We start from the raw sequence: 20,935 nt of genomic DNA on the forward strand, positions 1-20,935 counted from the left end.
CTTTCCAAAGCCGGGGCAGTTTCAGCTCTCCCAGCTCCGCCGGGAAAGCCTGCCCTCCGCTGCCGGCGCTCCCGCAAGGCAGCTCCTGGGGAATGACTGACTGACAGGGAATGACAGGGAATGACAGGGAATGACAGGGAATGAGCCGCTCGGAGAAGGGCCGGGGCTGCAGCACAGAGAGCCCGTGCTCGGCCGTCACTTCACCCTTCATCCCCGTGTGCCCGTAGGATAAAACCAGGAGTTTTATGAACTCCCAGTTAAGGTGTGCGGCAGCTGGTCCTGCCCGCTCAGGGGTCCCGGCATCGCACCCAGAAGCCAAAGGCGACACCGCGGGACCTGCTGGCCAGCTCAGCCTCGTCCTGTCCCACAGCACCCCCATCCTTCCCACAGCACATCTGCTTCCCGGAAACTCCTGCTTTCCCCATGTTTAATGATCCATCAATCTCCCTCTTATTATTTATTCCACCTCCCTCTTATTATTTATTTGGGAATAAGGTGTTTTAGTGTTGAACATGTACCAGAGGAGTGTGCAGTGTCTCCACAGGCCATAATAAGGACTGGATTTTTAGTGTGCTTTGCTTGTAGAACTATGGGAAATCACCTTTTATTAGTTATGTAGCTGTAAGATGCTTTGTGTCTCCATTAGTCTTAGTAGAGACTGCAAACAAGTTGGTTTCCTTGTTGATTTTCTCAAATTTGGTTTCTGTTTACTTTCTCAGCCCTAAAATCACTGGTTAATATTAGCTGGTGTTCCTCTGAGCTAAGGTATTATCTCTATTGGATTATTTAAATGTGTTAGCTACATGTGGACCTGTTTTAAGTGTGTCTTAGAATCCGGTTTAAGTTATACTTCTTCCTAGTAGTTTAAGTTGAAATGAAAGAAGGTTGCTTAAAACTGCTTAGGAAAAAAATGGAAAGGCATTAAGTCTGTCAGCCTAAAGGATCCTGGCAGTATGGGCCTCTGCTGGTAGCCCTCTTAGGGCTTTCCAGAGTCCTGGTTTGCATAAGGGCAGTTGTAGGGTATCAAACAAAAGGTGTAGACAATCTAATATCCCTGCCTCTGGGATGATGAAGTGAGCAATGATTTAGGCAACACATACCTATAAGAAATAGTGTAAGAATAGAAAAAACTTAAATGATACCTCCATTTGCAACTCAGGGATTTTCTGACTCCAAACAGGTTATATGGCCATATGTAATTCTTGAGTGGTTTACTAATTAGTAATCCTTGCTGGACTTCTCTTTCACAACCCTGTCTAGTTTCCCCTGGAGCCCATATAGACATTTAGCTTCTTGTGTCAGGTAATTCCACTGGATTGTACTCCTTTGTAGAAAAACCCTTGGCTTTGTTTGTTCTGAATTTGTTTCTTGATAGCTTCAAGTATTTTCCGCCCTTTCCCTGCTGGTTACACTTTAATAATTTCTGCTGTATCCTCTAAATCAGCTTGTTTCAGAATGAAGAGTCCTGGATCACTTAGCTGTTCGTTCCTTGACCTTTTTTAAGGCTTCTCCACTGAATCTTCAACTGAAGGTCGGCATCCAGGGGAGAGAGCAAACAGTGACTTCAGGCTCGTGTCAGAAGGGAACGTAAGTTATCTAAACCATTTGGTGCACACTGGTAAGTACTGTAGCCACTTGCTCTCTTTTTGTTGTTCACCTGCACTACTAAAGTAATAGTGATTATAAATTGTGGAGAGAGAAGCAGAATTTGTGTTCAAATGGCAGTAAACTTATGAGTTTACAACCTGTGGGTTGTTTTTCTCAAGTGGCGCCAGTAAAACACATGACTCTGATGTCAGCTATACATAAATATGGCAGCATTCATACAAAATGCTAACAGTTCAACTGCAATGGCCCCAAAACCAGAGAGCTGCTGAATTTCAATAGAAAACCAGCCCATTCAGAGGAAGTGCACTTACATAGGAGGTGTGTGCACTAAATGGTATGGAGCTATTACTGAGAAGAAAGGTCCAGTGTAATTCACAAGGATTGCTGTTGCAGGCCTGAAGCTGTGCCTTTTTGGTTCTCTGAGCTTTAGCAGATATGCTGAGAGAAATAAGGCATGGTTGTATGAGGCAGGGGTGGGGCAAGAGTGAGTAAAAAACACTGGCAGGCAGAGGCTGTAATGCAGAGGAGTTGGTGTGCTGTTGTCTGTCTCAGATTATTGCTTCTGCCTTGTCTCACCAAGCAAGTGATTCATTGCCATTTTTATTTTTCCTTAGGGCGGGGTAGTAATTGCTTTCCTAGATTGCTCAAAATAAAACCAAGGCATTACTAAAATATTATCTTTAAAGGAAAAAAAAAGGCAGAATGCTGATGTCTCCTATAAGCAACTGAACTTTTATTCAGAATGGATTTATAGGACTGGTATGAATAATAAATGCATGTCTTTAAATAATGAGCAACCTATTCCACAACCTATTTTTGCTTAATCAGATCTCTCTTTATTCCTAATTTATGTTTCCATGTGTAATAAAACATACTGGGTTTCTTTTCCTACTGTTATTTATTTTCTCAGTATGTGGCTTTACTTCTTGATTCATCAACACATATCTATCTGTGCAATGCCAAACTGTCTTATTTAAAACTGTCAAAAAGAAACATCTCTTGGGTCTTTTGATGTGAAAGCATTGGACTTGCACATACACAAAAAAAGTCTGTTGCTTATTTTTTGATATAACAAGCAGGTGCTGACTGGCATGATATTGGGCCTTGCTGCTAATCTGCTGTCTCCTTAATATCCTGGGAAATTACTGTTGCACCATATGTTCTAGAAAACGAATTGTGCTATTACGTATTTTTCAGATTACAAAAATATATTTTTATTTGTAGATGAATTTTACTTTCCTGAGGAATGTGAGATAATGCCATAATACAAGCAAGGAGAGAAGAACATGAATTCTAGAAAGGGCTATCGTGCAGTTCCTTGGCCTTGCAATGGTCTGCATTGGTGACTCTGCAATTCCTCCTGCAGAGCTGTGCAGTGGCTGCTGCGCCACAGTCGTGTGACTCTGTTCCCCAGCTGTGATTTATGGTCAGACAGCACTATCTAGGAAAGGCTCCTGAGGGTTATTGCTTTTCTTGGCCTGAGAGACGCTGCGCTTCTATGGGGGAAGTCTGTGGGTGGTGACTGAAAGACGTAAAAAAGGATCTTAGGCAATTGGAAAATCTGTGGTAATTTGTTCGCTGGAGGCACCAAACTTTGTTGGGTGGACTACAACTGCCAGACCAGCAACGGGACAGCCAGCCATCCTGGGGGGTGTCCCTGTGTCCGTGCATGTGGGGTGTGATGTGTTCAGCGGCAGTGCACGGCAAAGGCGAGCAGCCCCAGTACTCCGCGGGCGCTTCTCCCTGTAGAAGGGGAAGGGCTTCCTGGGGCTGTAAGGAGCAGGGGCTGCGCCCGGCAAGCGCCATGGGCACAAAGGCTCCCCGGTTTCCGCGGCCGGCCCCAGCTGAAGAGCCCCACAGTCGGTGTGCCGGGGCCGGAGGCGGCTGGGCCCTGAGAAGGTGACCAGCAGTTTCTGGGGAAGGGCAGCGGCGCCTGCATCGTGCCGTACGGACAGCCGAGGGCCGCCCACCCCCAAGGAGACAACACCGCCCGGCCGGCCCCAGGGCCGACGGCTCCCGGCCGTGCCCGCCGCCGAACCGCTCCCGCCTCGCGGGCGGCCCCAGCCGCTCCGCCCGCCCTGCGCACAGAAGCCTCGCCCCCTCGCGGGCCCCGCCCTCTCGCAGGCCCCCGCCGCCGCCGGGGCTGCCCTCCCGAGTGCCTGCCGGGCCGCGGCGCCGCCGTCCGGCTCTTGGCCCGGGGCCGCGGCGCCGCCCGCCGCTGCCGAGCTCTGGGCCGCGGGTGCCGGCGCCTCCCGAGGGGCGGGCGGTGGTGTAGCGCGGCCGGCGGGGCAGGCGGCGGGCGGGGCGGCCCCGGCGCGCTGGGGTCCTGCGCGGCGGCGGCGGCGGGCGGGCGGATCGGTGTCTCCTTCACTTCGCCCTCCAGTGCCCGCGGCTGCAGCAGCGCGGCTTCCGCACGGCCCCACCCGCCAGCAACCGGCCCCGGCTCCGCTCCGCCGCCCACTCACGACACGCAGGTGCCGGCCCCGGCCGCGACCGGCCTCGCGGGGCGAGGAGGGGCGGGTGGGGCTCGACCGGGGGTGAACGGGTGTGGGGCCGCGTGGGCCGGGGGTAGCGGGGCCGCGGGCGCGTCCCAGCGCTGCCGGGCTCGGCGGGGTAGCCGGGGGGGCTCTCCGTGCGCGCTGCCTCCGCGGCCCCGGGGCCGGGCTCGGTTGCGCGAGGCGAGGCGGGGCGGGAGGGTCAGGCCGGGATGCCCAAGATGGCCGCGCCGAGCGGGTCGGTTCACCTTGCGGCGAGCGGGCGGCGCGCCTGGCGCCGGGCCTGGGGCCGCCGCTCGGCCCGGCCCTGCCCGGGCTGCGGCCGCATCGCCGCTCTCCCTTCGCTGCCCTTCCCCTCTGGGAGGCGCTGCTTTTTTACCCCCGCCTTCGCTTCCTGAGCCCGTAGTCCATTTTCAGACTTCGTCCTTAAAGAAGTTTCTGCATTGGCCTGGCCGGTATTCGGGTTGCGTGTCCGCCTCCGGTCTGTGAATAGGGAGGGGGCTAATGCAAGCGAGGTGGCCTTTCTTTTTTTTTAAGCTCTGTGTATTATCAATGTAAGCCTGAAGGTCACCGTGTCTCCGAAGTATTTAAAAAAAATAATTTTAAATATAATTTTTAAATAGCTTTTTATTGGGATACTGGGATAATTTTGGCATAGTTAATGCTTTTTGAAATTCTGTGAATACAGCTTTTTAAAAATCTATTATAGGCTGATACGGTTTGTAGTTTGATCTTGAGTATCTTGAGATCTTAAAGTTCTTAGAAATCCTAATAGAGATCTGCGGCGTTACTTAATTGTGGGGCGTGAGAGTTTCGAAATACTACCTCCAAGGAGAACTGTGATGCAGTAATTCCAATAGCGTTAATAGATTTTTCTGTTCTTGGGCTGATTGTTTTTTTTAATTCTTATCGCAGAAGAAAACATGATTGTGGCTCTCAAGTAACAGACTAATTAAACTTTTTTCATCACAGTGGCATGAAACAAAGATTAGGGTGGAGCTTTCACTTGGTTCAAGTACATTCTGTACATCAAGTCAATTATTTTACAGTTTTTGCAACAAACCTCTAGGTGCTAAGTGATGGTTATTGTTTAGTGACTTCTAATTAGTTTTGAAGTGAAAGTTGCTTCAAAATTGGGTTGAAAAAAATTACTTATGATTATAAGAATTTGCAAACCTAGCTAACATTAGAGCACCCAGGACTGATTTTTTTATTGTCTTGTTTTTATTTAATGAGCGTTCCGATGATGGCACTGGTTTATCAGGTATTTCAGAATATCCGAAATTAACTCTTGGTTTCCTCTTTTATTCTCAGCCATCCCTGTCAGTATTATAGTGTTAGAACAGCAGCGTGACAGTTGTATTCTCTTTTAACATTTTGTTACAAAACTTGCATCTGTAGGCCAGGATGTCTGACAAATACTGGCTGGTTTCCCCTAAGTGGTAAGGATGTGTTGACAGGATACTTAACTAGACCAGATAAAAGGGAAACATCATTTTTACTGTAATAATCCTGAATTTTGACACAGATACAAGTTTCTTAACTTCTCAGGACATTTCTGCTTAGCATAATTCTCTCGTCTGTACTGGTTATCTAGTCAGAGTGGAAACATTGAAAACAAAAGGGAAAAAATAATTTACATTGTAAAAGCATGTCTGTGCTAAAGGTTAATATAAAACTACACAACTAGAAATAATTATTTTTCTGGTGAAACTAGTTAGAGGTGAGATCTATTCATTAGAGGAAACATGTAGCTAAACCTATTCTGTGGTATGTTAAACTGCTGAAGGATTGTATGGTTGCTGTACAACAGAACTCTACAGGCCAGTGTTCTCACACTCCCTTGTAATTTGGTCTATGAGCTACCTCTTTTATGGAACAAATAATAGGAATCATTCAATGGCTTGTCACTGGGATTAGGGTCTGTTCTTCTATAGACTTGAACTTGGGCTAAGCTTCTTTAAACTTCAGATGCTTTAAGCCATTTTTCATATCTCTTAAAGAAAAAAGTTTAGTTTAAACTCCATGGAAAACGAGACTTGTTCTTGAGCAAGTGATGGATGTCTTGATACAGTGACTTGGTTGTTGAGTTTAAACATCCTTGCTAAAGAAGTTTTTCTGAATTTGTGTGTATGTGAAACTGAGTGTAAATATTGTTTCTCAGGAAAGGTTGACATTATCCCCTTAGGGCAGTAGGGAGCTGAAGTAGGGTACTCTGGAAAACTGCATTATAAATTGTACGAAAATGAGAAACAGTCTTCTGCCTTCCCTTTGATTGCTAAAGTAGGTTTGTTTTTTTAATAGTAGTAGTTCATTCAATTTGGCTGTATATGGCAGGTGTAATTAGGGTTTGGAAGTTAATATGTGAAGACACTGCCCTTGTTATTTTTCTAGTTCTAAAGATAGTTTTTTTTTCATTTACTTAAGAAAAGAAAAAAAAATCAATCCACTACACAAAGGGAAGATAAAAAGTCAGTTATGTTAATCTGACTTTCTCAGCTAAACAAATGTGAGCAATCAGTTTGAGAAAAGATTTTTGTTTGCATGTGTTTAGCCTTTTTATGGCCTTGTCTAGTTAGTTTCATTTTCCCCGTCCTTTTCCCCCTCTTTCACAGCAAGGGGGGAGTTATTAATAGGCTCTGTTTTTCTGTGTTTCACAACTTTAAAATACAGGGGCTCTGTTACAGCAGCATGTTGCTATTGAAATCATGGGAAAACAGTCTTTCAAGGAGGTACAGATAAGAGTGTATCTTCTCATGGAGGAGGATGATAAGGGGCCTGGGTGAGACCTTAGCCTGGTGTCTGTCCATGGGCCAGAGAGCTGGGCCATAGCTCATCTGCAGTGACAGGTTCTTCAACAGCGAGGTTTCCAGGGACTCCCTGTCTGTGAAAAGCACTTGTCAAGAGATTTCTCCTCACAGACCCCACACTCCTCCTCCTTGAATGTTTTAAACTACCACCACAACTTCTGAAACTTAAACTCTCATTTGTTATCAAATTGATTGCTGATTAATGACATTAGATCATCTTTTTTAAATTGTATGTCTGCCGTGTAAAACATAGGACAAAAACAACGTTGGAAAGCAGATATGTTCTCTTTTTACATTTTCAAAACTAAAACCTTGTGGGTACTTTCTGGTAGTTTCATAAGCATGTGTCAACTTTGACTTGGTAGAATTTCAGGGAATAACTGTCTGCATGACAGGTTTTTAGATTTCTAGTGTCCAGGTTTTTGGTAGTAACTGTGCCAACTCTGGAAGTGTGAGTTATTAGTTAATTTCTGGTAATGAAAGACCTATGGAGAGGTCTACCTGAAAAATTAAGTGCTGGGTGGTCTTGTAATGCCTTTTTTCTGTATAAACTCAGAAAACATCTCATGTTCACAGTGACCTTCACTGAAAATCTGTGTGTTTCACAGAATACTGTAGTAACATATCTGTTAATTTTAAATATATAGCTATATCCATTGTATCTATTAATTGCCTTTTCGTAGATGAATATGCCTTAAAGATTGTCTTGAAAGAATTGTTATAGCATTTTTTTCATGTGTGAAGTGGCAAAAGGTTCATTATTAATTAGCCCTTTATCTTTCAGCTCCAATGGCGATTCCTCCATCATACGTAGACCTTGGCAAACCTGCCAGAGATATCTTCAATAAAGGATATGGTAAGAACAATACCTTTTATATGATGTTTGAGGTGCAACAATGAATTGCCTTTTTAAGTCTGTATGGAAAATCGAATGATGAAATGCCAGTGTTTCTGGGGAGGAGGAAGGTGTGCTGTGCTTATATCTTTACCACCAACCAACAGGTTGTTGAAGGCTTTTTGTGGGCTGTTTTGATGTGAAAGCTGTTAAGTCTTACTGCTCCAGCCACATAAATGTCAGAGGTGTACAAGTATGCAAGAATGTAAGCAGCACGTGTAGTTTAACTTAGGAACACACTCTGTTTACTGGTCTGTCTGTGCCACAACATTTGTTGATATAGAAAGGGTTATATACCAGTGTGATGTTGTAGCCTTTTTTGGACTAGAAAGAGGAATGGCTACTGGGATGAAGAATCCTTCCACATCTTAAAATGCTTTAATACCAGACAGCTGCATATTTAAATCATTCTTTGTCACAGTGCTATTTCTTTCTGGTCTTGCAAAATGTGGGGCTTTTTTACTAAGACTGTTGCTCACCTGTGGATTACAATGTGAATTGACACTCTCACAAAACCTGCTTATATTACAGGTCCAGTAGTTGTGTATTTCCCAGTGACTTAGCTTTTACAGTTTTTTACTTTGAGATTTTTTTATCTTGGTGCATTGGAATAGCTCTTTATGCACTCTATTCTTTTATGCATTGGAATAGCTCTTTATGCACTCTATTCTTTTATGCGTTGGAATAGCTCTTAAAAAAAATCATTGACTACAAAAATTGTTCCATTCCAGGAACAGAAAATAATGTCTTTCCTTTTGGAAGCATCATTTGGTAGTTAAAAATACTCATGTAGAACTGAGAGGCATTTCCCTGCCTTGTTTTGGAGGGGCCTCCTTTACCTGATATCATATCTGAAAGTTGAACATTGCTGAAGTCTGTCTCCAGCTGTTTATACATATATGTGGTACATTGCTGAGACTGCCTGAAAGACCAGCTTATTGAAAAATGTGCAGGTTCTTATTTAAGGCCTAATCATGTGACTTTGACTTCTGTTTGTTAAGGGTTTGGGCTGGTGAAACTGGATGTGAAAACAAAATCTGCGAGCGGAGTGGTGAGTTTAAGTCACTTTTATTAATTATATTTTTCTAGCTCTGATACTTAGTTAAAAGGGGCGCATTTCAGATCCTGTTAAGTATTTTATAGGTTATATGAATGATAAATATCTGGTGTTAGATAATTTCAGAAGCCCCCAAAGTTCTGAATGTATCAGGAATATTGCCTTGTTCAGTAATCTTTGTATAGTAAGAAAGCTTATTACTTGTCCCTGGCCTTACATGTGAAGGTGAGTAAAGTACTTTAATATACCAGTTATAGTACACAGATTTTATTTCTGAAGTACGATGGAAATTTCTGGCATCTTGATTCTTGTATGAAGTAGTTGGCATTGAATTGAATAAGCATGTTGAATCTTTGGCTCCTCTAGGTACTAAAGTGTTGCAGTAGTGTTCTATGCAAGATGTCTTGGTCATGCTAGCAGTGCCCCCTGTAGTTTTATCTATCTCTAGGTTGCAAGATATAAAGGTAGATTTTTTTTTTCTCCCCATAACCAGAGGCTGAGCACTGTAGCTTGCTGTTAGAAACAAGGTTTGTCGGTTATATGCTCTGTTTTTTCTAGAAGTCTGTATGCCAACTGAAGCATAGTTTGCAAGAGCCCTATTACAGATGTAGTTGTTCTTACTGTAGCTTGTTCCTTTGGAGGACTACCAGTTATGCTGGTAAAACTCTGAAAAATCCAAGCCCTAATGTAAATCCTGTCAGTTATAAGCCATCCTCCCCAGGAGGAGAAACTGCTGGCATATATGTACTACAGCTGTTTTAAAGCAGAGATAAGAGGTAATATAATAATTTACTTCTCCTGAAATGATTATCCCAATGGTTACAGTCATATAGACACTGTGCAGTAGGAATAGCACAAAGCAAGTAGTTAAAGCTGAAGGTATTTGTGTAGTTCCCATCCCTTGCCAAGAAATAAACCTACTAGAATTATGCAACTGCACGTGGTGTAGTGTGTAGCCAACATAATGCAAGTAAATGTCTTGGTCGTGGTCAGATTTGGTCAGCCACCATTAAAGAACAGTCTCTCAGCCATGTTTGTTTTGTGCTCTTGGGCCTTTTGCTGTAAGAGTGCCCAAGGACTTGCAGTTTCAGATCTGTGTATTCTTCTGGGAAAAGTGAGTGTGAGAAGTCTGTTTGAAGATAATGTTGCGTGTGGAGGCAGACAGAGATCAAAAACATTTGTTTATATGTTTTAAAAAGTTGAAATAGTGGACTTCTTAAATCACAAGGCCAATAATACTACACTGGATAGAGCTCTTTAAAAGGTGTTTGCAAACCAGGCTTCCACTTCTAATTACCTTCAGTTTTTGAATAGTGGTACGCAGAAACGATTCATTCTGTTCTTTGTGAGAATCCAAATAGTGAGAGACATAAGTGATTACTTCCTTTCATGAAGAAATGTGAGTGATACTGTTGACTTCTCACTTAACTTCAAGAGTTCCAGGTCAGATCATACCATACTATAAACCCAGGCTGTTTGCTTAGCTCCCACTTCAAACATGAGTGTTATTTCTGTGTGTCATTGAGCCAAAGTGCCAGGACAACAGGAGTTTTATTGGTGTCAGTAAAAGGTGTGCCTATGGCTGGTTTGAAAGGCTAGTACATTGGGCAGACTCTTTAAAAAATAGTTAAAACCCTAACCCAAACACAAAACCAAACCACCCACCCCACCCCCAATTTCAAAAATGATGCTGTTCTGTTATGTTTTACAGTTGCACACTATCTTCAGGGATGGTTGTCAAGTGAAATGAAAATACATATGTGATTCTTAAAGAATTTTACTGGGGATGGAGTATGTGCCTAATAGTGTTTTTGGCGCTTGGTTTGATTTTTAAGTTACTCATTGGGAGTATCAAACTGAACCTTGCATTTCAAGAACTTGTTGCTGCTTTAGAGGAGAATCCTTATGGTGGCTACTGTCTTGCTTTGGAGTTAATTTGCCACCCTGTGCATGTTGTAATAGTGGCAGGAACGCTGCAGTTGAGAGGAGGATTGTGGGGAGGCCTCCATGTGGGCATGAGTTATTCATTCTCTTTGGCTGTGCTATTCTCCTTTCTCCCCTCAGGTCATCTGGTGATTTTAAATTTTTTTCCATATAATAACAAGTTCTTAGAACACTAGGAAGATGCTAAAGGAAATGCTGTGTAATGCTTTCAGGATCACATGTGTCCTCTACGCTTTTTCAGGAATTCACAACATCTGGTTCATCGAACACAGACACTGGAAAAGTGAACGGGAGCTTGGAGACCAAATACAAGTGGGCTGAGTACGGTCTGACTTTCACAGAGAAATGGAACACAGACAACACCCTGGGAACAGAAATTGCAATTGAAGATCAGGTAATAGATTAGGACAATATTTATCTGTTTTACCTCTGTGTAAGAACTGAATTTATAACTTTATCTTATCTTCTCCCTCCTTCAATTAGATTGCCAAAGGCTTGAAGTTGACATTTGATACAACCTTCTCACCAAATACAGGGTAAGAATTGTTAGCATTTTTACCTTACTTGGGGAGTAACAGCACCCATAGTCCATTGATCTGGTCTGTGATATTGACAGAGCAGTTTGTGTGCTTTGCTGTTGATCCAGCATAGCAAATCCCAATGCTAAAGGCTTCTGCTCTTTACCCTGACATCATTATGGGGTTAGTAATGCACATTTCATGGCTTATTTTCTAAGATAGAAATACTTGGAAAATTGCAGGGAACATGAAACTGCTGCTACATTCACTGAAATTACCTGTTTGCTATAGCCCTGAGTGCTCTGGGTGGGCTGACTGCAGTTTTGGCTGGTCCATGTGCATGTGCAAGGCATTTAGATACATTGTGTAGAGTCATAGGGCTTGAATTGGCAGGTCATTGAGGAAGATCGTGTATGCTTGTCTTACATTAACTCTTTTCTCTGTTTCAGAAAGAAAAGTGGTAAAATCAAGTCAGCTTATAAACGTGACTGCATAAACCTGGGTTGTGATGTTGACTTCGATTTTGCTGGGCCTGCAATCCATGGTTCAGCTGTCTTTGGCTATGAAGGCTGGCTTGCTGGTTATCAGATGACTTTTGATAGTGCCAAATCAAAATTGACAAGAAATAATTTCTCTGTGGGTTACAGGACTGGAGACTTCCAACTGCACACTAATGTGTAAGTACTGAAAACTCCTCCAGCTTTCCAGAAGCAGGCTTTATTTACCTTTCCTTCTAGTCAAAATATAAATGCTTGAAATATCAGGAAGTGCTTAGAAGGCCACTAATGGAGTGCATTTTTCAGTAGGAAACTCTAAATAAGTGTAAATTATACTTGTATCTCTTTTTTTCAAAACAGTAGACACCTGTGACTGATTAGCACTTGCAGCATATGTGATACAGCTTACCAAATACTGAAGTACGTGCTAATTGGAAGTGTAGTACTTCAGTTATGCAGAACTGATAATAATGCTTTTCCTTGCTATCCCATTACATTGAACTGTATCAGATCACAATTTAAGGGCAGTAGATTTGTTAGAGGTAGTAATTATTGTTGCACTAATACTGTAATAGTTTCTAGAGCAAGACTAGAGCTTTGTTTCTGGACTTTTTGTGGAGGTTCATCTTCTTGCCTGTCAGGAATTAAGAGTGCATGAAATAGTGTAAACAAGTCTAAGACATCTTTCTTCAGACTTCGTGCCTTTAGATCTTACTTCAGAGCAATCTCATCAAAAGGAATCAAAGGAATATAGGAGAAAACTATTCAATACTTTAGAATCCAGACTGTAAGAATTCAATTTCAATTTACTAATGTAAAACATTGTGACAGATTTTTGAAGGGTCATCCAGTTCTCTAGGAGTTTCATGTATTCAATAATCATGTAATTCAGAAGGCCCATTTTGTAACCATTAACACATATGGGGCAGTTTTGTGAGGATGTGTTCTGGAATTTTGTTCAAGGACTTTGTTTGACAGTTGACATGAGAATTAGCTGTAGCGCTCTGAAATACCTTTTTATTTCCATGAATTACTGCCATTGGATTTTTGCTTGGAAACCTTTGGTCACCTCTCCTTCTCCTGTCAAAAAATGTGAAACTACTCAAATGTTTGAAATTGTTATTTGAATAAAAATCTGAAGTAGTAAAAAAAAGAGGGAAAAAAGGAGTGGATTATACAAATAGGAAACTGACTTTTCTCTTAATTTGTGCAGCAACGATGGTTCTGAATTTGGTGGGTCAATTTACCAAAAAGTGAGTGACTGTCTTGAAACTGCCGTAAACCTGGCTTGGACAGCAGGTAGCAACAGCACTCGCTTTGGCCTTGCAGCTAAATACAAGTTGGATCCCACTGCTTCTGTTTCAGTAAGTATGGCTGTGAGCTGGAGGGTTGTGCAAAGTACAGTGTATTTTCAGTTGCTATGAATCTGTGTGTTGTTAGTGTAAAATAGGCTGGGAGGCCTTGTAGGAATTACTCTTACAGTCTAGGCAATTCTCATTAAACCAGCAGTATTTCAATTCTGTAATGTTGCTTACAGCAAAGTCTCGTAGAATCTGACTGTCAGATGTGGTTATGTTAGAGATCCTACTGTATTTATTAAAAGGTAAAAATATTGATGTCTGGTTCTGTAAGTTTACAGTATTTTTTTAAAACCAGTTTTTGGGAGCTCTGTCACATTCTCATGGTAAGAACTCTGGCAATACTGGTTAAAAGCTGATAAGCAGCAAAGTTTCCTGTATGTTGTGAAGTTGGAATAATTCTGTTGAGGAAGTGATGCAAAGTGAGATAAACAATTTTGTACGTATTGTTTATGATGATATTACAAAATGTTTGCTGCATGACTGATTGGACTTGCAAGATACTATTTCCTGTGTCATAATAGGAACATGGAAGTGTTTTCTGATGTGGCATTTTTTGGGAGACTGGTGCTAAATGGCTCTGGCCTTCTGAGAAAGGGGAAGTGGTGAAGTTCACCTGTGAAACCATGTTCCAATAACAGTTCTCCCTGCCCTTACGTTCCCCCTGCTCTTAAATATGTTAGTGCTTCAAAATATGTTACTGCTTCAGCTCTAAGGGGAGAATTCAGGAAATACATGTGTAGTGAAAGGACAGGTAAAATTTGGTTAAAATGATAACAGCGATGTTGCCATAGTTATTCTAGGTTCTGAATGGTAACAACTAATTAGTTACAACATTTCAGTTGTATTTTTTTTTTTTTTAGGCCAAAGTGAACAATTCTAGTCTAGTTGGAGTGGGTTACACTCAGACCCTGAGGCCAGGTAAGAGCTATCATGTGAATTATGTCACATATATGTCTTCTGTGCAGTCTGAAGAAAATAATTGAGATCTCTGCATTTATTTGCAATTTTTTTTCCTTCAGGGTATTTCTTTATTTGAAGGCCAAGTAGATATTTTACAGTAGCTTCAGTCATACATCAAACCTTTATCTAAACAAGACAAACTCTATTTTATCTAATGGTATTAATGTATTATATTCTTCACTGATCTGTGCAGGAGTGGACTGTATTATGTTTGACAGCTTAGCTTTAGGCAAGACTAAGCATGTCTTTTTTGGCACTGCTTTGTCCAATCATACCATGCTGAATGACAGCACATCTTCAAATTATGATTGATTGTCAAAACCCCACACTTCCTGCTCTTCATGTTTAGTACAAAAACCCTTCAGAACTTAGTTTGTTCTGCTTAAGTATGAAAGCGCGTTTTAATGGCTGTGTTACCATTGGTTAGTTCCTTATTTGAAAAATCTAGTTTCATTCCATGCCTGTGTATGTAGGAGTGTCTGTCTGTGAGGTTTTCCTCCTCCTTTGCATTTGTTAATGCAGGAAAGGGGAACTCTTGTGTATTTTGCAGTTAGAAACTTTGTATATTGACTTTATAACTGTTTACAAAAATGATACAGCTTTCATGGGTAAATGTATTCTTCTCTGAAAATCTTTAGAGGAAAGTAATTGTATAAAAAAAGATCTGCAACTGGGGTTTGTAATGACAGAGATTAAGTTGCTTGAAAGCTACCATGTGTGTTGTAAACATGCTGCTTAAAAATCTTACAGGTGTGAAGCTTACACTGTCTGCCCTGATAGATGGAAAGAGCATCAATGCTGGTGGCCATAAACTTGGTCTTGGCCTGGAACTGGAGGCTTAAAAAGGTGAAGACACTGCTGCAGAGAAGGGATATCAGAAGAATTTGGCCTTAAAATAAAATGTATTTCCAATGTGACCAGCAGGCTTTATTTCCAGGAAGGATGATCTAGAACAAGAGCTGTATTTGAAGTATTTAGACAGTTACTTGTTAGCTGGTTTCTAGTTAAACTGGTTACCCATCTAGTTAAAATTCTGCATTAGTGCAGTCACTTAAACATTATTTAAATGTATTTAACTGTTTAATGCGCTACCCACAAATAATGAAATAGACATCTATGAATACTGTACGATTGTGTGCATGTTCGTTTTTATGTTCCTTTTAACATTCAATATTTCCATTGAATGAAAAATGGATCACTGGATGCTTTGAAATGAGGTCAACAATTTTGTTGAATGACCTGAACTAGAAATACGTTTGGTATCCCAAGACAAATTATGAATAAAACAAGTACACACACATACTTGTGCCTCAGATATTTTAAGAGTAAAGATAGGAGGGTAGTGCTCAGTTAAGTTTTAAGTAATCCAAGAAGTAGTGCTCTGTACCTTTGTGCAATTAAGGACCCCCCCACCCATGACAATACTGAATACAGGTGAACAGTTGGATTCCTCAAGCAAATGGTATATACATTTCTGTCAGGTAAGGTTTGTCACAACACAATGGTTTAATTCCCTCTGTGATCCACAGGTGAGATGTACGGTGTTCCTAGTTGGCCTCCTGATGCAAAAAGTGCAGATCTATGTACTTGGCACACTGAGACAATTAAGAAATGTTCCTTGAGAAAGCTCGCCACAAACACACCTTTTGCTTATATTTGTATGAAGTGAGATGTATCTCTGCAATTGAATGTAACAGTGTAATGGTATAACAGCCTGCTTATCCCAACTGCTGTGAGAGGTTTCTGCTTAAAATGACTGAAATAAAGACAATTTTAAATGGAGCTGGAGGAAAATGCATCTGATCTTGCTTTCCCTTTATCTAGTAAATCTTGGCAGATAACCATTTTAAGTCCAGAAACTTGCAGAATAATGGAAAAACTCTCATGTTTTTCCAGAATAGTAATGAGAGAATAGGAGTAATATTTAGTCTGTGAACCTGGCATCTCTGAAGGTTGAACTAGCTTTTAAAGTGGAATATATTAAATACATGTAGTTGCGCTGCTTACATTTAAGAGTTGGAATTTACTGAGCTTGAGGGAATGCCTGGAGCCCAATTCTTAAGACACTCATAGCTAAGAAAGGTGTCTTGATACTTAGTCTTGTAGTCAGTGATTCACAGCAGCTCCCTTCATAGTGCGGGTGGCTGGCTCATGATCAGGAAGCTTGCTCTGGTTTGAAAGTATTATCAGTTGGTACTGGATTAAAATTAATGCCCTTAAAAGTATCAGTGATTTGCTTGAGGTCTTGTTCCATCCTGCACTGTTGCCCTCAGACTGAATTTCTCACGTGAAGCACTCTGTTATGAACTGCCTGTGTTTAGGCTTTAGCTGTGGAGTAGCTGAGCCACCTACTTTGTAGAAGCCAGAGTAGAGCTTAAAAGCCTCCAGGTAAGGCTCTTGAGCAGCCTTACTAGTGTGTTTGACTAGTTTTCTTAGATGATGGTAGAGCATTTATGGAGTACCTTTACTGCTGTTGTCACTAAATGCCCTTGTCTGAGTTGGATTTCTACCATTTAGGGTGGAAGCAGCATGTAAGGTGCAATTTGTTGCTGTCGTTGCATGTTAAAGTCCATAGTGCATATTTTTAGTTATAGGTGGTTTTGTATGCTAGAATACTTTAAAAGCTAGAGAACATGCAGCCAGACATTGAATTTTTGTAGGTGTCTTCTTCTCAGTGTGACCATGTTTGGTGCCTCACAAAGAAAGGGCTCCTGATACTAAAACCACAAAAAGAAAAAACCTAAAGCTTAAAAAACCAAACCAAAAACAAACCACCCAAAAAATCCCCAGAACAACCTACCTAAAACTGAAAAAATTCCCTGAAATATGTGCCTGTATGCATTGTCCAGCTGCAGCACCCAGACAAATAATGGTTTGTGTCTTTTGGTTATGAATGATGCCTTTTTTTCTATCCTTAAACCAGCAACACTGATGTTTCTCACCTTTTGATAGGGCTGTAATTTACTTTTTTTGGTGGTGATGGTGGTGGTTTGTGGGTTTTGGTTTTTTTTTTATTTTAGAAGCAAACACTAGAACCTTTTTCTTCACTACCTGCTCCTCTAGATATTTTTTTTTTCTGAGGTCACAAAATGGCTAAGTGAAATAAAAGCACATGTTGCTGAGTTTCTCTTCAACTCTAAAAATTAGCTATGGAAAACTTGAATCTATTCATTTTACTCTTTGTAAATGTGCATGACTTTACTAGTCCTCAGCCTTTAAACCTTAAGTAGTTATATTTGTTATAGTGCTGATAGGCAACTGGGGAAGTAAAAGGGCTCTGCAGTAGTTAAAAGAACTGTGAAAACGTGAGTTTTTCTAAAATATTCTGTCATAAATCACTACTTTGAACATGAAAAGGAAGTTCAGTGTCTTTTTCGTAATATCTCTCAAGTAAGGCTTATCAAAAATGGCTTTCAGACTTGTCAACTGTTACAGAGGCTTGTGGTGTAATTGTTGTGGTAAGGAATGCTGATAGTTTATATAGCTCCGTTTTATTAAAATATGTAAAAAGCCTTAACGATAACTTTCAGTGCCAGACAGCCTTTCCTCAGGTGTCCTGAATAAAACCCCCTCACCACTTTGAGATCACCACTGACCAGAGCATCGTTCTGCATCTTGTTTGTGTGAACTGTAGCATTGCATTCCTGCCTGGTACAGCTGGACTAAGGGGTGTCTGTGTATACTGCACGGAGACTTAATCACGCTTTCGTAAATAAAAATCCTTTCACGTGAGATTGACGCCCTGGATTTCACTAGTCACTAAGTGTCCTGAACGTTTATGCTCTTCCTGTGCTGTAGAAATTCTCCAGGTTTGTTTACTTAACCTTGCACTCTTCACGTGGTTCAGCTGGGTGTGGTATATTCCTAGATTCAGCTGGGTGTGGTATATTCCTAAATCTACCTTTTGCACGCTGCAGTTGTTCCAAAGCAGGAAACGGAACTGTTTTGGAATGGGCAGGGGAACCTTTCGCCCCCAAGCGTTGGGACAGGGGTTTTTACCTTTCCCTTGGCGCTGGATAAAGCGAGGCAGCAGTAAGGGTGCTTGCTGCCCTCTAATGTCCTGTTCTGGTGTTTGGCTCATCGCTGCAACCGGCTGTCGGCCGGGCACGAATACACGTTTAATTCGTGTTGGCTGCTCTCCTAAGGGAAGTAGAACTGGGCAAACAAGAGACAGCTCTCATGCACGGATGATTCAGCCCTACTTGTACCAAAGGTCCTTGTTTCCTTATCAAACCAGTGAGCAAAGACAAGCAATTCTATGCAAGGTGAGTCAGTAATGATAAAACTGGCTCACACCTGTAGCAGTAGTGTCTTAGTCGCAGGTAGAAATGCTTTCCTGGGAACCAACTGGCAGGAAGGGAAACCCGAATTAAAAACCGTTTGGGTTGTTACATGGCATGAAAAGGTTACATTTATTGTGTTTTTATTGTGTTTCTTAGCTTCCCTTTGCAGTGGAATGTTCTGTTCCCAATCGGGACTAGGAATAAAAAATAGATTATATCCATTAGTGTAGTTTGCATTCATTGTATTTAGTGGTATTTCCTTTCTGGGCCTGCCTTTTAGTTGTGCTTTGGATCCTTCTTTCCACAAGCTGCTGGGTCAAATGGGAAACAATAAACAACATTTTTTCTCAGCATAATGTGCAGTATCTTTTACTTCAGATGCAAATTTGATACAAATGCTTGTGTGAAAAGGGGAAAACTTTTTTTTTCCTTTTGCAAAGTGATTTCTGAGAAAAAGTCATTAAAGCTTATGAAAATGCTCTCAGATAAAATGTGAGGTGTTACATACTGAAATTTGGTTCATATCTACCCTCATGTATCTGGTGTTGAGAAAAGTGCTGACAGGCCTTTAAAGATGGCAAGCATGGACTGTTTCAGCTCCAAATATTTGACCTTTACTTCACTATCTTTTTAAAATGAGGATTTTCTGCTGAGCCAAATACCACGGCAGTACTTGCAGTACACTTGCTGGTTAACAGTAGTGCACATACCAGAAATGTTTTGAGGGTTTGTGTTTTTTTTTCATGAGATGTTATTTGTCCTGGAGCCATGGGAGAAGATCCTCATGCTAAAGCAATGATGCCGTTTATGGGTTTGGCATTCTGAGCACTTAATAAGTAGGTTTTTTTGGGTTTTTTGTTTTTTGTTTGTTTTTTGTTTTTTGTTTTTTTTTTTTTTTTACTTTGCCTGTGTTCCTATGAGCATTGAAAACTAAACATCAATTAAAGAAAATGTCCTTTATCTCTCGCTGTGCTTCATCGCTTCGGCCTGAGCCTGAGAGCCGGCACGGAGGGGAGAGCTGAGGTGGGTGATCACAAGATGCTACTGAGCTTTGCCCTCGGATTCTTAGCGGTCTATGGTGGCATTATTAAAAACACACTTTAAATGGCTCTTCAGTATGCACACGTAGTTCCTTCGTTTAAGAAATGCGAAGCGCTTTGGTTGGGGTTTCGCTGAGGCACAGATTCTCTCCTGCACAGTCCGGGATGTTTTCCTGGCAGCTTCCGAGCGAGCATTGCTGCCAACTTGTTCCTCGTGATCCACGGCGGTGAGGGGACCATCCCCCGAGCCGGCCGGGCCCGCTCCGAGGCGGTGATGGTGAGGGGACCATCCCCCGAGCCGGCCGGGCCCGCTCCGAGGCGGTGATGGTGAGGGGACCATCCCCCGAGCCGGCCGGGCCCGCTCCGAGGCGGTGATGGTGAGGGGACCATCCCCCGAGCCGGCCGGGCCCGCTCCGAGGCGGTGATGGTGAGGGGACCATCCCCCGAGCCGGCCGAGCCCTCTCCGCCATGGAGGGCGCCGAGCCCCCGCTCCTAATCCGCCGCGGGCGCCACCTGGCGGCCGGCGGTGCCCCCCTCAGGCAGCCGTAGCGCCCTCAGGCGGAGCCGCTGCTGCGGGCACCGTCCCCGACCCGCCGACCGAGGGAGGTAGTGGGAAATGATAATGGCAGCGAGCCCGAGCTCATTCTGAGACAAAGAAATGGAATTAATGGAGGAAACGCCCCGCGTACGCCGGCACTCGGGGTGCTCTGTCCCTGCGACTGAGAGCCGGGCAGCGCCCGTCGGCTCTGAGGGAGCAGCCAGCGCTGTTCTCACGGTCTGCGGCAGCTGGCTCCTGGGAGCATCCAGTGCCCCGTCTAAAAAGAATTAATGAACGCAACAAGTTGTCTTCTCGACTGCTGCTCTGCTCCTGACGTGACAATACTTTTCTAGAAGAAATCCTCAAATGGCTTGCGATACCTTGATTTCTAAAGAGGTGTTTATCTCTTGGCTATAAGAAACACCTGCCGCCAAAACCCAGCAGGCAAAGGGAAAGGATTCGACAAGTTGCTGACTGGTGATATTGCCACGTGTGGTGGCATCAGGTAGTGTGGTGGCCACAGGACATGTTAGAAGTGGGGGCGCATGGCCGCAGCCCAAGGACCTCACACTGCTATGATGTGGGTGGCTCACAAACTCTTCCCCCGTGTTTGCAGCTCATTGTAATTTAAGTGTCAATCAACCCACTGGAGCATGGAGACAGAGATGAGAGCCCATCAAGTCTGCTAAGGGTCTGTGCCATGTGGATGTGGCCAGCAGTGTGGCCAAGGTGATCAAGAAGGCCAGTGGCATCCTTGTATGAGAAATGACGTGATCAGCACAACTAGGGAAGTGATTGTTCCTTTGGGCACTGGGGAGGCCACACCTTGAGCACTGCATGCAGTTCTGGGCCCCTCAGTTAAGGAAGAGCATTGAGGTGCTGGAGTGTGTCTGGAGAAGGGCAGCAGAGCTGGTGAAAGGTCTACAGGG

General features: G+C 42.7%; 1 protein-coding gene across 2 annotated transcripts; it reads left to right on the forward strand.

The window, feature by feature from the left end:
- The first annotated feature begins 3,967 nt into the window (after positions 1–3,967).
- On the forward strand, positions 3,968–15,927 carry VDAC2 (voltage dependent anion channel 2). Of its 2 annotated transcripts, XM_062496245.1 has the most exons (10): positions 3,968–4,082; positions 7,698–7,769; positions 8,810–8,859; positions 11,051–11,203; positions 11,293–11,345; positions 11,777–12,004; positions 13,038–13,188; positions 14,046–14,103; positions 14,896–14,991; positions 15,675–15,927. In XM_062496245.1, the coding sequence occupies exons 2-9, from the start codon at positions 7,703–7,705 to the stop codon at positions 14,985–14,987; spliced, it is 852 nt and encodes a 283-aa protein (XP_062352229.1). In that variant the 5' UTR covers positions 3,968–4,082; positions 7,698–7,702; the 3' UTR covers positions 14,988–14,991; positions 15,675–15,927. The 2 variants fall into 2 exon arrangements, with proteins under 2 accessions (XP_062352229.1, XP_062352228.1); XM_062496244.1 differs by having other exon boundaries at positions 14,896–15,927.
- The last annotated feature ends 5,008 nt before the right edge of the window (positions 15,928–20,935 follow it).

Source organism: Cinclus cinclus, chromosome 7, assembly GCF_963662255.1.
Source record: "Cinclus cinclus chromosome 7, bCinCin1.1, whole genome shotgun sequence".
In the NCBI taxonomy this organism is placed as follows: Eukaryota; Metazoa; Chordata; class Aves; order Passeriformes; family Cinclidae; genus Cinclus; species Cinclus cinclus.

What these genes read in the sequence shown, in the direction of transcription:
- VDAC2 (XM_062496244.1), top strand. Translation starts at nt 7,703, where the DNA reads ATGGCGATTCCTCCATCATACGTAGACCTTGGCAAACCTGCCAGAGAT. An exon ending in TATCTTCAATAAAGGATATG is followed by an intron (nt 7,770 to 8,809) that starts GTAAGAACAATA and finishes CTGTTTGTTAAG; the next exon opens with GGTTTGGGCTGGTGAAACTG. An exon ending in ATCCCACTGCTTCTGTTTCA is followed by an intron (nt 13,189 to 14,045) that starts GTAAGTATGGCT and finishes TTTTTTTTTTAG; the next exon opens with GCCAAAGTGAACAATTCTAG.